General features: G+C 45.9%; 1 protein-coding gene across 1 annotated transcript in view; it reads left to right on the forward strand.

Annotated features, from left to right (window-relative positions):
• Window positions 1-18510, forward strand: part of LOC128694942 (dual oxidase 2-like) — a 142454-nt gene that overhangs the window by 27361 nt on the left and 96583 nt on the right. The window contains exon 2 of the mRNA XM_070094358.1: window positions 4085-4267. Coding sequence (XP_069950459.1) covers window positions 4085-4267 — 183 coding nt within the window. The remainder of the gene's footprint in view (window positions 1-4084; window positions 4268-18510) is intronic.

An 18510-nucleotide genomic window follows, 5' to 3' on the forward strand; every position in this document is an offset into this window, starting at 1 on the left:
AACCAGATTCTCCTACTTTTCCCCCAGGCGCTATGCGATTCCTTTAGGGTTAGCAACAGTTTTAATAACAGTAACGCGTACTCAGGTTTGATCCGAGTAAGAGGAAGTGTTGCTCCAACTCCTTGGGTAGAGAGCCTTTTTTTCCAGCATCAGTGCAATTTCCAGGATCCAGAACTAAGGTCATATTCCCTGGTTTCACAACCAAGGACATATTCCCTGGTTTCAGAACTAAGTTCACATTCCCAGGTTCCAGAACCAGGGACATATTCCCTGGTTCCAGAACTAGGGACATATTCCCTGGTTCCAGAACTAGGGACATATTCCCTGGTTCCAGAACTAGGGACATATTCCCTGGTTCCAGAAGGAGGGGCACATTCCTTGGTTTCAGAACTAGGGACACATTCCAGGATCCAGAACTAATGTCATATTCCCTGGTTTCACAACCAAGGACATATTCCCTGGTTCCAGAACTAAGTTCACATTCCCAGGTTCCAGAACCAGGGACATATTCCCTGGTTCCAGAACTAGGAACATATTCCCTGGTTCCAGAACTAGGGACATATTCCCTGGTTCCAGAAGGGGGGCACATTCCTTGGTTTCAGAACTAGGGACACATTCCTTGTTCCAGAACAAGGGACGCATTCCCTGGTTCCAGAACTAAGGTCACATTCCCTGGTTCCAGAACCAGGGACACATTCTTGGTTCTAGAACTAGGTGATTCCACAACTAGGGACACATTCCCTGGTTCCAGAACTTGGGACACATTCCCTGGTTCCAGAACTTGGGACACATTCCCTGGTTCCAGAACTTGGGACACATTACTGGTTCCACAACAAGGAACACATTCCCTGGTTCCAGAACGAAGGTCACATTCCCTGGTTCCAAAACTATGGACACATTCCTGGTTCCAGAACTTGGGACAGATTCCCTAGTTCCAGAACTAGGACCCCTGGGGCACGAGGGACTCGGCAGTGTTCCTTTGTTAGATTCTTACGAATCAGTTGACGCTAGCGGAAACTTTGAAAGGTCAAAACTATTTTTGTAAAGGACACCACGAGATGGGGGTGCTTTTTTTTTTACCAGTGTGGGGCTCTTGATCCAAGAAATCGATTCTACCCATTCCTCAGATCAAACCAGATTCTCCTACTTTTCCCCCAGGCGCTATGCGATTCCTTTAGGGTTAGCAACAGTTTTAATAACAGTAACGCGTACTCAGATTTGATCCGAGTAAGAGCAAGTGTTGCTCCAACTCCTTGGGTAGAGAGCCTTTTTTTCCAGCATCAGTGCAATTTCCAGGATCCAGAACTAAGGTCATATTCCCTGGTTTCACAACCAAGGACATATTCCCTGGTTCCAGAACTAAGTTCACATTGGACATATTCCCTGGTTTATTCCCTGGTTCCAGAACTAGGGACATATTCCCTGGTTCCAGAACTAGTTCCAGAAGGAGGGGCACATTCCTTGGTTTCAGAACTAGGGACACATTCCAGGATCCAGAACTAATGGTTTCACAACCAAGGACATATTCCCTGGTTCCAGAACTAAGTTCACATTCCCAGTTCCAGAACCAGGGACATATTCCCTGGTTCCAGAACTAGGACATATTCCCTGGTTCCAGAACTAAGGTCACATTCCCTGGTTCCAGAACCAGGGACACATTCCTTGGTTCTAGAACTAGGTGATTCCACGCATTCCCTGGTTCCAGAACTAAGGTCACATTCCCTGGTTCCAGAACCAGGGACACATTCTTGGTTCTAGAACTAGGTGATTCCAGAACTTGGGACACATTCCCTGGTTCCAGAACTTGGGACACATTCCCTGGTTCCAGAACTTGGGACACATTCCCTGGTTCCAGAACTAGGAACACATTACTGGTTCCACAACAAGGAACACATTCCCTGGTTCCAGAACGAAGGTCACATTCCCTGGTTCCAAAACTATGGACACATTCCTGGTTCCAGAACTTGGGACAGATTCCCTAGTTCCAGAACTAGGGCCCCTGGGGCACGAGGGACTCGGTAGCTAAGGAGGCCACTGAGTGAATGAATTCACGTGAAGCGCTAAATCCTTATGGATTATTCTCAGTATGTAGTGGCGGAAGCTCGATCCTCCATCCGCTATTGAGACACCCAAGTAGTAATGTCCTAGTTGTCAGAGTGTAAATGAGAGGAATTCCCTGGTAAGCTGCCTCAGCCACCCAGAGGGTACGATTGCAAACTGTTAAGATAAAATTTTGTTCGATTTTTTAACCCCGGAGGGTCAGCCACACAGGATAACCCAAGAGAGTCAGTGAGTCACAGAGGAACTATTTCTTATTTCCATTGGGGTCCTCAATCATGTCCCCCAGAATGCGACGCACACCAGTCGACTAACGCCCAGGTACCTGCTTGCTTGCTGGGTGAACGGGACAACAGGTGTAAGGAAACATACCCTTCCCGGGCATCGAACCACTGACACTCAGCGTGTGAAGCGAGAGCGTTGCTTACCAGACCACGGGCCACCGTAGGGTTAATATCCTTCCTTGATTAACGACTCTTCTGGATTAGCAACTAAGAAGGTGGAGGATAAATGCTGCAAAATACAAGAATTATTGGTAGAACTCTCAAGAAAAAAAAAAAAAACACATTGTTGCACTAACTTTCAGTAGGACATTGTTGAGCAATGTGTAGAGTTCTACATTGAACAAAACGGTGTCCCATTAAGAGTTCTATAAAGTGTTTTTTGTTGACAACTCTAGGCATAAAAACTTTGCCTTCCGGTATTAATAACCCTTCAGAATCAACGATCCCTCTGGATTAGCAACCTACCGGTGTTAACGATATCGTGGGATTAGTGTCGTTTGGGACAAGATACACACGCCTAAGAAGGTAAAGGATGAATACTGCAAAAGGCAAGGCTTCATACTGCATAGAATTGTCAAGAACTAGCTTTCAGTAGGACAGTGTTGAACAATGCGTAGTTCTAAACAGAATAAAACAGTGTTCCAGTAAGAGTTTATTTTACAACTTGTCTGTTCATGACTTTACCTACTTACACAAGGGATCTCTGTAGTATCTTATTACTGCACACTTCTCCTTCTCGTTGAGCCGAGCTATCTGCTGTATACTGTTTACCAAGGTTGATTAAACTGTGCCTCATTCTCCTGTGTAGCCATATCTGGAAATAATTTGTTAACACGTATTTCATGCGACAGGGTAAAGTTTTATGCACTCTGCTATGGATCAGGCTTGGACAAGCTTGATTTAGTAATGATCTAAATATTAATGCTTAGTATTGCTTAATGGTATAGAAGAGAGCTGAACTCCTGGGGCTGACAGTACCTGGGAAAAGGGAGGTAATCAGGATTGGTCCATGGGAGGGACGGGTAACTCAATTTTCTTGGTTCAAGAGCCCTTCATCAGCAACAAAGCACTTCCCTTAAAGAGTACTCTGATGTATAGGGGTGATTTATACTCGGTTAAAATAAAATAGCGACTCATTTCCTGTTGTATTATATGCAACGAGAAGAATAGATGCTTTCATTGGTTATGGAATAAAAGATGGCATTCTTAGATTTATATAATCCCTGGACAACCCAAGAAAGGTCAACAGTGTGACTTATTTCAGTTCTGGTTTTTGTAGTCCTTTCCCCAGGTCTCACAATAGTTGACCAATACAAATTTATCGCAATACAGATTTATCGCAATACAGATTTATCGCAATGCAGATTTATCGCAATACAGATTTATCGCAAAGTGAACAGGAGCTGCAGGTGTAAAGAGATTTACTCTCACATTTCCCTTTATAATAATAATCTTTATTTCTACAAGTACATGTACAACGTACACAGACAGGATATTGAAATTGAGTGTTTTAGTTGTGACCGGAATTCTTCGTCACAGAGCTGGCGGTAGAAGCTAGGTATTTTCTGGAGTATTTCTGTAAAACATCAATGTAGTAGTATTGTATCTGACGTAACTGTACACCGGAGTGAGTCATTCAAAAGGTGGTGGAGGCTAGATCCCGCGTCCGCTAATCACTGGCTTTTCTTTGACTAGCCAGGCTCTTGGTGATGACACTGATAACCATTCTTTTGGGTTGACAGGTTGAGGATATGGGCAGCAGTGGGGATGGTGGCAGTGGTGGTGTGGGCACAAAGGCAGTGCCCAGATCACACAGATAGCATTCAACGCCCCGATCCTTGCACCTGGGCCAGCCAGGCTCAGGAGAACAGAGGCTATAGGTTTCTTAACTGGCTCATCAAAGGATGTTCAATGAACGACAATAAGTAAGTAGAACAACACATCTCTGAATGACGAAAACCATTAACAGCGTCGAGGTTTATTATTATTATTATTATTATTATTATTATAGTCATGGGGAAACGCTTAGCCTGTGGAACTTCTAAAGTATGTAAGAAAGTCAGGTCTGATCCGAGGAAGATTAGGGTAGCTCTAATTCCTCTGGTCAAGAGCTCTACACCTGTACCCAGGCACCCTCCAGAAAGGAAGGTGTGTGTGTGTGTGTGTGTGTGTGTGTGTGTGTGTGTGTGTGTGTGTGTGTGTGTGTGTGTGTGTGTGTTTATGTACTCGCCTAATTGTACTCACCTAATTGTGGTGGCAGGGGTCGAGACTCCACTCCTGGCCCCGCCTCTTCACTGATCGCTACTACGTCCTCTCTCTCTCTGCTTCCTGAGCTTCGTCATACCTCGTCTTAAAACTATGTATGGTTCCTGCCTCCACTACGTCACTTGCTAGGCTATTCCACTTCCTGACGACTCTATGACTGAAGAAATACTTCTTAACATCCCTGTGACTAGTCTGAGTCTTCAGCTTCCAATTGAGACCCCTTATTTCAGTGTCCCCTCTCTGGAACATCCTGTCTCTGTCCACCTTGTCTATTCCCCGCAGCATCTTCTATGTCGTTGTCATGTCTCCCCTGACCCTTCTGTCCTCCAGTGTAGTCAGTCCGATTTCCCTCAACCTTTTGTCGTACGACATTCCCCTGAGCTCTGGAACTAGCCTTGTTGCAAACCTTTGTACTTTCTCTAACTTCTTGACGTGCTTGACCAGGTGTGGATTCCAGACTGGTGCTGCATACTCCAGTATGGGCCTGATGTACACAGTGTACAGTGTCTTGAACGATTCCTTACTAAGGTATCGGAACGCTATTCTCAGGTTTGCCAGGCGCCCGTATGCTGCAGCAGTTATCTGGTTGATGTGTGCCTCCGGAGGCATGCTCGGTGTTATGGTCACCACAAGATCTTTCTCCTTGAGCGAGGTTTGCAGTCCTTGGCCACCTAGTCTATACTCTGTCTGTGGTCTTCTTTGCCCTTCTCCGATCTTTATGACTTTGCATTTGGCAGGGTTGTATGCAAGAAGCCAGTTACTGGACCACATGTCCAACCTGTCCAGGTCTCTTTGAAGTCCTGCCTGGTCCTCATGTAGACAGCCTGTACTGTCTGCACAGACAGCCCATGCTGTCTGCCAGCTTAGTTCATATTTCGCGGCACTAAGGTGCTGCCCTCTGTAGCTAGGCCTCTCGGTGGGCACGGCAGCCTGCCTGCCCTTGCCTCACTCTGGCGTCACTCTTCACGCAGTCAAGAACTGTCTACTCCTAGCTCTCTCTCGTGGGATGGCCCTGCCCGGGCCATGGGCACAACACACAAGCCTGTGTACCCACCACGACATTTTCAACAAACAAAGAAGCCTCCGAAGATATATCATTTACTACCCGCTACCAGCCTATGAAATAATCTCATTAAACATTGGTAGTAGCGGTGGTCGCAGCAGTGTGTTTGCCCAGAGAGAGGAAGGAAGGAATGAAGTTGTTCACTTCATTCCCCTACACAACAAGCATCCGTCTCTCAATGAGTTATCCTGATGTCGTGTCTGCACGTTTCAGCATCCAGACACAGGTACAAGCAGGATCCAGCCGAAATTTGCCGAATTTCTTTGATAATTGTAAGTGGCGTCCCAGTGACCCTGCGCTGCAGCGTCCCATGCTGTTTCTCAAGTCACGTGTTCAGCGTCACTTGTATGTTGCTGTTGTTGTTCAGCTCAGCGCAGCGGTTTCAGCAGGCCAGAGGTGAGTCTTGTGGTGATTTCTGCGTCCAGTGTGTTTCTCTGTGTTTGTGGGTGGGAGAGGAGGAGACAGCCAGGTGCTCCCTCGCCATACACTCGCCCATGCTCCTCGCCACCACACTACCTTACACTCACCACTACTCACTCCCTCTGCTGTTTTTCGTGTGATTCATTGCCAGAACTGTGTATCCGAGTCCCCGAGGCCACTAGAAGCTACGTGGAGCAGCATGCCATGTAGATCACGATGCCACGTGGATCACGACAGGACGTGGGTGTGGGCGATGTCACGTGGATCTACAAACCACGTGAGTTACCGAGCCAGATGTCCCAGGTCTCATGCTGTGGTCTGCTGCCCGCATCACATTGACGTCACCGACGATGCTGCCCGACTTCATGACGTCACGATGTCTGCTGACGTCACCTCACGATGTCTGCCTGACGTCACCTCTAGATGTCTGCTGATGTCACAGTGCTGCTGACGTCATCACGCCTGACATCACATGATGTCACCATCGAGTGTTCAGTAATTATTTCAGTATTGTCGAGAAGACTGAGAGAAGATATATGTCATGTTAATTAATTCCTCTCAGTGTTCTCACATTTTAATATTGTCTTAGTGTCAGTTTTGTGCACAGGAAAGCATCATTTGCTAGTTTAAGCCATGTTGTACTGCATGTACCACGGGTGTGTAAAGTTTCCGTGTGTCCAGTGAAGTCTGAGCCAGACCTGAGTAGCACCACTGTGCTAAGTCACCTGATGTGACCAGTGCGTTTGCTAGTTGTTATCAGTCAGCTTTTGAGCCCGAGCCCCCTTGTACAGAAAGCTTTTATGCTCGTCACTCGTGGTGTTCTGCAGAATCGTACCTGCTACGATTCCCATCCCCATCGAGATTTGTTTCACTTCACCTCCAGACCTTCAGAATGCAGTTATATGTAGAGAAACAAGTCTGGGGACGCTTAGACTAACCTCTGCTATAACTCCAACTGCCGAGAGAATGACACTCGTCAAGCCACAGTTAGCCCTGTCGGCAGGCACTGTCAGTCTCGTGTCACAAGCTTCAGTGAGCAGCCTGCACAAAGAAGATGTCACTTTGACTGCTAGCTTGCTCACTGCAGTCTGGTGTATGATGTTATGACTCCCAGATGTTTCGCCCAGTCGTCTCTGCCACGACTTGCTCCACAACTCGCTCCACACTCGCCGGCAGTGACAGCCCAGCAACAGTACTAGTCGAGAAGTGTCCTCCTGAGTTGCTTGCCAGAAGTCCTGCCCAATTGCCGAGTTTTGTCGACGCCTCACTCGAGGGCACCAGCATGTCGTGCCCCAGGTTGAGTGAAAACCTGCAGCGACTCCTACAATGTCTGCTTCACCGTTCCAGAGGAGACCATAACCTGTTACGTCACAGCTCAGCCCCAGCGATGTCTCCTGTGTTGCAGATCTGTCCAGACGCAGGAAGGCGTGCAGTGATGCCCTTCGACGCTCACTGCCTATGACCACGATGTTTAGCACACCCCACATGTTTTTTTCTTCCCTCCCTGTAGGAAGTTTTTTTTTTTTCCATGTCCATATGTATATATATGTTTTTATTTTGTGTTCTGTGCCCTGTTCCTATGAGAGAGAGAGAGACTGAGTTTCTTTTACCACCAGTATTGTCGCGTCGGGACGACGCGCAGTATGTGGCCGAGCGTATGTAGACAGCCTGTACTGTCTGCACAGACAGCCCATGCTGTCTGCCAGCTTAGTTCATATTTTGTGGCACTAAGGTGCTGCCCTCTGTAGCTAGGCCTCTCGGTGGACACGGCAGCCTGCCTGCCCTTGCCTCACTCTGGCGTCACTCTTCACGCAGTCAAGAACTGTCTACTCCTAGCTCTCTCTCGTGGGATGGCCCTGCCCGGGCCATGGGCACAACACACAAGCCTGTGTACCCACCACGACATTTTCAATAAACAAAGAAGCCTCCGAAGATATATCATTTACTACCCGCTACCAGCCTACGAAATAATCTCACTAAACACTCATCTGATTTAATTTTTCTCATTAACTTCACATCATCTGTGAACAGGGACAACTCTGAGTCTATCCCTTCCATCATGTCATTCACATATACCAGAAATAGCACTGGTCCTAGGACCGACCCATGTGGGACCCCGCTCGTCACAGGTGCCCACTGTGATACCTCATCCCGTACCATGACTCGTTGTTGCCTCCCTGTCAGATATTTTCTGATCCATTGCAGTGCCCTTCCTGTTATACGCGCCTGATCCTCTAGTTTCTGCACTAGTCTCTCATTAGGAACTGTCAAAGGCCTTCTTGCAGCCCAAGAAAATGCAATCAACCCACCCCACTCTCTCGTGTCGCACTTCTGTAATTTTGTCATAGAACTCCAGAAGGTTTGTGACACAGGATTTGCCTTCCATGAATCCGTGCTGGTTATGGTTTATAACCTTGTTCTGTTCCAGGTGCTCCTCCACTCTCCTCCTGATAATCTTCTCCATGACTTTGCATACTATACAGGTCAGTGACACTGGCCTGTAATTTAGTGCCTCTTTTCTGTTTCCTTTTTTAAAAATGGGAACTACGTTTGCGGGCTTCCATACCTCAGGTAGTTGCCCAGTTTCAAGGGATGTGTTGAAGATTGTGGTTAATGGCACACACAGTATATCTGCTCCCTCCCTGAGAACCCATGGGGAGATGTCCGGTCCAATTGCCTTTGAGGTATCAAAGTCACTTAGCAGCTTCTTCACCTCCTCCTCCATTGTGTGCATATTGTCCAGCACCTGTCGGTCTATTCCCTGTTTTTGTTCCCCTCTGTCCTGTCTTCCCAGAGTCCTTTCTGTCTCCACTGTGAATACTTCCTTAAACCTCCTGTTGAACTCCTCGCATACCTCTTGATTGTTTCTTGTGAGTTTCCCACCTTCTTTCCTCAGCTTTATCACCTGGTCTTTGATTGTCGTCTTTCCCCTAATGTGGCTAAACAGCAGTTTTGGGTCAGATTTGGCTTTCGATGCTATGTCATTTTCATACTGTTGCTGGGCCTCCCTCCTTATCTGTGCATATTCATTTCTGGCTCTACGACTGATCTCCTTGTTTTCCTGGGTCTTTGCTTTCTGTACCTCTTCCATTCTCTATTGCACTTAGTTTTTGCCTCCCTGCACCTTTGGGTAAACCAAGGACTCGCTTTGGTCTTCCCGTTGTTTCTGTTGCCCTTGGTAACAAACTTTTCCTCTGCCTCCTTGCATTTTGTTGTTACATACTCCATTTCATTTACTGTCTTTCCTACCATTTCTCTGTTCCACTGCTCCTCCCGCAGGAAGTTCCTCATACTTGTGTAGTCCCCCCTTTTATAGTTTGGCTTTTCCCATTCGACTCCTGTTACCCTCTCCACCTGTAACTCTACTATGTAATCAAAACTCAGGACTACGTGGTCACTAGCTCCAAGGGGCCTCTCATATGTGATGTCATCAATGTCTGAGCTAATCAAGGTGAACACAAGGTCCAGTCTTGCTGGTTCATCCTCCCCTCGCTCTCTGGTAGTGTCCCTGATGTGTTGATGCATGAGGTTTTCCAGTACCACATCCATCATCTTGGCTCTCCGTGTTTTGGGGCCCCCATGAGGCTCCAGGTTTTCCCAATCAATCTCCCTGTGGTTTGAGTCACCCATAACCAGTAACTTTGCTCTGCACGTTTGAGCTCTTTGTGCCACCTCAGCCAGTGTATCCACCATCGCTCTGTTGTTCTCATCATATTCCTCTCTTGGCCTCCTGCAATTCTATGGTGGGTTATACATCACAGCAATGACTACTTTATGTTCCCCAGATTGAATTGTGCCTGCTATGTAGTCCCTTTCTCCAATCTCGTCCATGCCCTGCATTTCCTCGAAACTCCATCGGTTTTTTATGATCAGTGCAACCCCTCCTTCCCCTCTGCTCCTTCCATCTTTCCTCAGGATCTGATATCCCGGTGGGAAGACTGCGTCTGTTATTGTCTCAGTGAGTTTTGTTTCTGTGACTGCTATGATGTCCGGGGATTTCTCGTTGATTCTTTCGTGCCGTTCCTCATATTTATTTGCTATTCCATCTGCATTTGTGTACCACACCTTCAGCTTCTTGTCTATCATGGTGGACATGGGAGAATATTGGGGTTGGGGGTGGAAGCCCTGGGGGGTTATGGGGGTTTGTGGTGTGGGTGGGATTTGTGATGGGGGTGAGGGCAGAGTGCCCGTAGGGAGCTACTGTGACAGTGGGGTTTGTGATGTGGGGGGAGTGGGCAGAGGGAACAGTGTGTGGGTGTTGGTTGAGATTGTTCAGCTGCATTTGGGTTTTCACAGTGTGGGTGGGGTTTGTGGTGGGAGGTGGGGCAGAGTGCTCAAAAGGGGCTGCTGTAGAGGTGGGGTTTGTGGTGGGGGGTGAGGTCAGAGGGAACAGTGTGGGGGTTTTGGTTGAGGATATTCAGTTGCTTCAGGGTTGTTGTGGTTGGAGTCCTTCTGTGGGTGTCTCTGAAAGGTGTATTTGTCCTTCCACCTGAGTCTGGGTTCTGTTTATCCTCATCGATGCCTCTCATTCCTTCTTTCATTGTTGTACCCTCTTTCTCAGCCTCGTCCATTCCTCCTGTGTTCTGTCGCGATCGAGGTACACGCTCCAGTACTGTGAATTGTCCATCAGTCGTGCTTTCTCCCGCAGGACCCTGGTTCGAGTTCATTCTGCCTTGAAGACTACTTTGCATGCAAACCACCCAATTTTCCGAAAATTTGCCACCTGGGTCATGTCTCCTTCGCCTATTGTTTTCAAGATACCTTTGATCACTTTCTTCTTCCCCTGGATCCTGTCATCATAGGTTTCACCTTCAACTTCTTTGAGCCCATAGACAAACATTGACCTCTCCCTCTCGTCCTCCCACTGTGTCTGTCTTCGCGTCCTCTGAGGTGTTTTATTTCCTTCCATCGAAACGTTCCTGCCTTCAACCCCTGCCCTTGCTGCAGCCCCTATGCTCAGTGGACTGACTTTCCTGCTCAGCTGTTCCCTGCCACTGTAGTTGACTGTTAGTCTCTGCATAAGTCTTGTCTCCTGCATTGACTGCAGGCTTTATGATTGGTCTTCTTGCACTCATCTTTTCCTGAATCCCTACAGCCCCCCTCGTCTGTGACTGGTATAGAAGTCCCTGATGTCATTCCTGTGCTGTCATTTGTCTCTATTCTGTTTCGGGGTTTTTAACTCCTCTTCTAAGCACTTTATCTAATCTTCTGCTGCTAAGACTTGTAGTCCCCACTTCCTGCTCTCTTCAGCTATCTTTTTCTCCATTATCCTGCCGATCTCTGATAGCTTCCTTCCCCACTCTTCCTCCATTTTTGTGAGCTCTACCTCCCAATCCTCCCTCGCAGGTTCCTCCCTTCTGGATCTCCGCCCTCTTGGGTTGCCCATTTTTTTTTTTTACCAGGGAAAGGAGATTGTGTGCAAGAGAGGGGGAGGGAGAGAGAGAGGGGTAGAGAGAGAGAGGGAGAGCGAATGCTGGGAAGAAGGCAAGGGATAATGAGTGGGGAGGTAGGGGAGGCCAAGGGAGGAAAGGGAAGATGAATGGAAGGTGTGTGTGAGGAGGGGAGAGATAGAAGATAGAAAGGAAGAGACAGAGATAGAGCAGAGGGAGGGGGAAAGATGGAAAGAGAGGGGGAGAGAGAGAAAGGTAAGAGAGAGAGAGAGAGAGAGAGAGAGAGAGAGAGAGAGGGGGGGGGGGAGAGAGGGCTTGTGACCGGATGTCCGGTGGTGGGAGGGGGAGGTGTGTGGATGAGGGGTAACCGTTACTCCACTCTCGCGTGTTAGTTACTATTTTGTCCTAGGCACATGTCGATTAGACACTAGGCCTGTTTTGTGTGTGTGTGGTGTGTGTGTGTGTGTGTGTGTGTGTGTGTGTGTGTGTGTGTGTGTGTGTGTGTGTGTGTGTGTGTGTGTGTGTGGCTGTGGCGAGTATTGTGACTCGATTGCCATGGGTTCAACACCCTACCCGTTCTGTGATTTGTTTGCAATCGTATTATTACGATTTCGTGAGTTCTCTCCGTGATATTAAAATCTACGTGAAATAATGACTCGCTGTATAGTTACTTTTCATGTATAAGTAATAAATAGCTGAATTTACAGTAAGTTCTATTATTCTACCGCAGTTCACTGGAATGTCCAGGCCTGTCTAAGGTTCACTCAGCCCTGTCTAACTTGTACCCATCCCTGTCTAACATATACCCATCCCTGTCTAACATGTACCATCCCTGTCTAACATGTACCCAACCCTGTCTAACATGTACCCAACCCTGTCTAACATGTACCCAACCCTGTCTAACATGTACCCAACCCTGTCTAACATGTATCCAGCCCTATTTAACGTGTACCCAACCCTATCTAACGTGTACCCAGCCCTATCTAATGTGTATCCGGCCCTATCTAACGTGTACCCAGCCCTATCTAATGTGTATCCGGCCCTATCTAACGTGTACCCAGCCCTATCTAACGTGTACCTAACCCTATCTAGAGTATATCCAGCCCTATCTCTGGTATACTTACTTATAAGGTATTTCTAGCTCTAAGGAATATCCAGCCTTATCCAGCCTATATTAAGCATATCCAGCCCCATATAACGCAGATCTAGCCCTATGTAAGATATATCTAGCCTTAAAAACCCTGTCTAACATATACCCAACCCTACGTGAGATATATGCAACCTTAATAAGGTATATCCAACCCTATCTAACGTATACTCAGCCCTACCTAAGGCATATCCAATTCAATGTAAGGCATTTCCAGCCCTATTTATGGTATATCCAGTTTATACTAACGTATTCTGAGCCCCACCTATTTGTATAACCTGCCATAAATAAGTATAAATATAACTTACCTAAGGTATACCCAGCCCTATTTAAGGTATACTGCTAGCCAGTAGGCAAAGGTTATGAACACAGAGATGTGTATTTTTCAATGTATATGTTTTAAGGAATTTAATCCTTTTTTAGGGATTACAGTATCCTTAACTGGTGGTGTAGAGATTACATTCGGCCTTAATGACTTTATACCCAGTAAATCAACTAGTCGATAGGTTTTAAACCTAGCGTGTAAAGTTTAAAGACTATCGTCTGCTTGTGGGTCACTGAGGTTACAGCTCACGTGAACACTAACTTCAGTACACAAATAACCCGCACATAAAAGAGAGAAGCTTACGACGACGTTTCGGTCCGACTCGGACCATTGACATTGACTTTGTCAATGGTCCAAGTCGGACCGAAACGTCGTCGTAAGCTTCTCTCTTTTATGTGCGGGTTATTTGTGTATCGTTCCAGTCACGGTATTGTGCCTTTTTGTTATTTACTAACTTCAGTAATACGTTGTCTTTAAAATAATTATTAAAATAGACTCAGTGTCGATACGTTGAGAGATTAGTTAATTAATATAGTTTGAAGCCTGTCGACTACACTAACGCTGCTGCACCGTTTCACTACCAGAGAAAAAAAATTAATCGAAAAAATATATATTAAACTCTCAGCATATATCCGCTGAGAGAAATACACTTCTCGATATATATATATATATATATATATATATATATATATATATATATATATATATATATATATATATATATATATATATATATATATATATATATATATACCATACTAAAAGATTTACTCATCAGTGTATATACCCTATATGTGTAGTCAATGAAACATGCTGACAGATTTGTGAAGACTGAAAGAGAAGAGACGCTGTTGAAGGCCTTCCGTGCGCCTCCGGCGAGAAGCGATATCTGTCAGGATTTGAGATAAGTACTGAGATAAACGAGTGTGTTGAACGTTACATGGTCATGCCTCCAGATGACGCTGCTTAGGTCTGTGCGCCGTTGGTTAGAGTTTGTGTGTTGTATAATAGAGTAAGGGATACGTTGTGGGGTGTGGAATAAATTATGGGTTGAGTTGTGAGTTGTTTTTGCTATATCTCATTGATTTCGTATATGTCTTAGCTTTAAGTTAATGAAATCATTTCATATATTACAGCCAGACCCCATTGGGTTATAGTTACAGCTTTAAGGTATTATACTTGTGGCATGCAAAGAGTACGTAACCTTTATTCGGCGCATGTACCCATCCTCATAGAAAGGCCATCTCCCCAACCAGCGAACCAGTACTAAGGGTCGAATGATGGGGCCCCATCGTTCGATCAGTACCCAGGTTCAGCCAAAGAGAAGGTGGGTCTGGAAATTGTGGAGGTGTTGTGGTCACTACCCACCTGTCCACCCTTGTCATTTCCATTCTAGAGCTGGTTGAGCACGGTTGTCCATTCTGCCTCCAGGCTGTGTCTTGGCCTTTAAGTAACCGTGTTATACACATACATTTCCAACTGTATATAGTATCACTCTTGGTGAAGGAAAATATATTTCAAAGTCATTCAGCTGTGTTCTGCTCCTTGCTCTCCTTTACACCCAGAATAACAGGCCTTATTGTGCCTGGGTTGTAATAATACTTAATAAATTACAGTCTCATGATACAGATTAGGTTAGACAACGTTTGTCAGAAACAAGACAAGTGTTCCCTGAAGCGGGTCATAGATGACCCGCCATTGAGCTTTTGGTCATCTGACCGCTGGCTCACCGGTCCACCCCTTTAATAATTATGGTCACAGTTGAAATCATTTAGGGTTAATCATCTACCCTAAGCAGTACGTGGCTACAGTCTTAAAAAAACAAATAACATTGCGTCTACGTAAGTTTGCCTCGTTGTATTACCACACATCCTGCCATGTACTTTTGTAGTTATCAGATCTCTGCTTTCTATGTTGTCTTTCAACGAGGGTGTTTACAATGCTTTTTAAGTTTCTCACCAATGTTCATATTTCTTTAACCTGAATTTCTTTTATGTGAAAGTATTTTATATCAGCACTGTTTCTTAAGGTGCGGACAAATATTTTATCACAACAGCTGAATCTAATTTCGTTTTTGACGTATGTTTCGAGTTACTGCTTGTGTGTGTGTGTGTGTGCGCATGTGTGTACTCACCTATTTGTGGTTGCAGTGGTCACGACATAGCTCCTGGCCCCGCCTCTTCACTGATCGCTACTAGGTTCTCTCTCCCCCTGCTCCACGAACTTTTTCATATCTTGTCTTAAAATTATGTATGGTTCATGCCTCTGCTACCTCACTTGCTAGACTATTCCACTGCCTGACTACTCTTTGACTAAAGAAATACTTCCTAACATCCCTTTGACTCTTCTGAGTCGTCAACTTCCAATTGTGACCCCTTGTTTCTGTGTCCCGTCTCTGGAACATCCTGTCTCTGTCCACCTTTTCAATTCCATGCAGTATTTTGTATGTCGTTATCATGTCTTCCCTATCTCTCCTGTCCTTCAGAGTCGTCAGGCCGATTTCCCTCAACCTTTCTTCATAGGACATTCCCCTTAGCTCTGGAACTAACCTTGTCGCAAACCTTAGCGTGTGTGTGTGTTACCATTTTGTCCTAGGCACATGTCGATTAGACACTAGGCCTGTTGCATAGTGTGTGTGTGTGTGTGTACTCACCTAGTTGTACTCACCTAGTTGAGGTTGCGGGGGTCGAGTCCGAGCTCCTGGCCCCGCCTCTTCACTGATCGCTACTAGGTCACTCTCCCTGAGCCGTGAGCTTTATCATACCTCTGCGTGTGTGTGTGTGTGTGTGTGTGTGTGTGTGTGTGTGTGTGTGTGTGTGTGTGTGTGTGTGTGTGTGTGTGTACTCACCTAGTTGTATTCACCTAATTGTGGTTGCAGGGGTCGAGACTCAGCTCCTGGTCCCGCGTCTTCACTGATCGCTACTAGGTCCTCTCTCTCTGCTTCCTGAGCTTTGTCTTACCTCGTCTTAAAGCTATATATGGTTCCTGCCTCCTCTACATCACTTGCTAGGCTATTCCACTTCCTGACGACTCTATGACTGAAGAAATACTTCCTAACGTCCCTCTGACTCGTCTAAGTGTGTGTGTGTGCTGTTACCTATTAGTAATTACCAGTTTTTAGCTACAGAATTTAGAGTAGAGTTTCCCTCCGATACTGTTAGTTCACTGTGCACCTTGTATTCATCCTGTGGAAGGTAACACAAGATCATATGGATACACATAAGACGTAAGAACTTAGGCTCCAAAAGAATTAACAGACATTTCCTTAAAATATCTGATATCTTATTGTTATTAATAAGATACCAGGAGGCATCAATAGTTATATTTTTTTCTTGCGGTGGTAGCACTGTACTAACTAGCTCTGTAATGTATTTCACTGTTCTGTCACAGTGCGTGTGAAGAAACACTGTCTAGTGACCTTTTGACACCTCTTCACCACAAAACTGCGACCTTTATTTCTGTTGAAGGTTTTACGAAATCTTTATCTACTTTTTTCGTAACTTCTCGTAATCTTATTTGTCCGTATCATGTCTCTTCCTTTCCTGTGTCTACCCGCCCATCCGTGGCTATTAGGACAGAGTCCGAGGCTCGTGACGCCTTTCTCTCGATTATTCAAATATTGTCGTACACGTTTTCTTGCCTCCTGTGCTCTGTCATACCTATTCTTAAAACTGTGCATGTGCTCTACTTCTACACTTCTCACACTCAAGTTTTTCCTCTTCCTAAACACCACGCTCTGAAGTGCCTTCTTACCTGGAGTTTACCTGGAGAGAGTTCCGGGGGTCAACGCCCCCGCGGCCCGGTCTGTGACCAGGCCTCCTGGTGGATCAGAGCCTGATCAACCAGGCTGTTGCTGCTGGCTGCACGCAAACCAACGTACGAGCCACAGCCCGGCTGATCCGGAACTGACTTTAGGTGCTTGTCCAGTGCCAGCTTGAAGACTGCCAGAGGTCTGTTGGTAATCCCCCTTATGTGTGCTGGGAGGCAGTTGAACAGTCTCGGGCCCCTGACACTTATTGTATGGTCTCTTAACGTGCTAGTGACACCCCTGCTTTTCATTGGGGGGATGGTGCATCGTCTGCCAAGTCTTTTGCTTTCGTAGTGAGTGATTTTCGTGTGCAAGTTCGGTACTAGTCCCTCTAGGATTTTCCAGGTGTATATAATCATGTATCTCTCCCGCCTGCGTTCCAGGGAATACAGGTTTAGGAACCTCAAGCGCTCCCAATAATTGAGGTGTTTTATCTCCGTTATGGGCGCCGTGAAAGTTATCTGTACATTTTCTAGGTCGGCAATTTCACCTGCCTTGAAAGGTGCTGTTAGTGTGCAGCAATATTCCAGCCTAGATAGAACAAGTGACCTGAAGAGTGTCATCATGGGCTTGGCCTCCCTAGTTTTGAAGGTTCTCATTATCCATCCTGTCATTTTTCTAGCAGATGCGATTGATACAATGTTATGGTCCTTGAAGGTGAGATCCTCCGACATGATCACTCCCAGGTCTTTGACGTTGGTGTTTCGCTCTATTTTGTGGCCAGAATTTGTTTTGTACTCTGATGAAGATTTAATTTCCTCATGTTTACCATATCTGAGTAATTGAAATTTCTCATCGTTGAACTTCATATTGTTTTCTGCAGCCCACTGAAAGATTTGGTTGATGTCCGCCTGGAGCTTTGCAGTGTCACAAATGGAAGACACTGTCATGCAGATTCGGGTGTCATCTGCAAAGGAAGACACGGTGCTGTGGCTGACATCCTTGTCTATGTCGGATATGAGGATGAGGAACAAGATGGGAGCGAGTACTGTGCCTTGTGGAACAGAGCTTTTCACCGTAGCTGCCTCGGACTTTACTCTGTTGACGACTACTCTCTGTGTTCTGTTAGTGAGGAAATTATAGATCCATCGACCGACTTTTCCTGTTATTCCTTTAGCACGCATTTTGTGCGCTATTACGCCATGGTCACACTTGTCGAAGGCTTTTGCAAAGTCTGTATATATTACATCTGCATTCTTTTTGTCTTCTAGTGCATTTAGGACCTTGTCGTAGTGATCCAATAGTTGAGACAGACAGGAGCGACCTGTTCTAAACCCATGTTTAGCATATAAACTGTGAGGTATGTATACATCTCTGTGTATATATGCCGAAATAAAGTACACTTGACCAGTGGTGAACAATTGACTTGCAGATGTAATGACCCTCGTGTGCCAATTGGCTTTAAACTCCATTAACCAGCCAACCAAATATTTTGGCATCCTAGACTCATTTGTGTGTGTACTCACCTCACCTAGTTGTACTCACCTAATTGTGGTTGTTGCAGGGGTCGATTCACTGTTCCTGGCCGCTACTAGGTCACTCTTCTTGCTCTATGAGCTTTATCATGCCTCTTCTTAAAGCTATGTATGAATCCTGCCTCCACTACATCACTTCCCAGACTATTCCACTTCCTGACAGCTCTGTGACTGAAGAAATACTTCCTAACATCCCTGTGATTCATCTGAGTCTTCATCTTCCAAATGTCCACCTTGTCTATTCCTCTCAGTATTTTATATGTCGTTATCATATC

The sequence above is a fragment of the Cherax quadricarinatus genome, chromosome 45, assembly GCF_038502225.1.
Source record: "Cherax quadricarinatus isolate ZL_2023a chromosome 45, ASM3850222v1, whole genome shotgun sequence".
NCBI lineage: Eukaryota > Metazoa > Arthropoda > Malacostraca > Decapoda > Parastacidae > Cherax > Cherax quadricarinatus.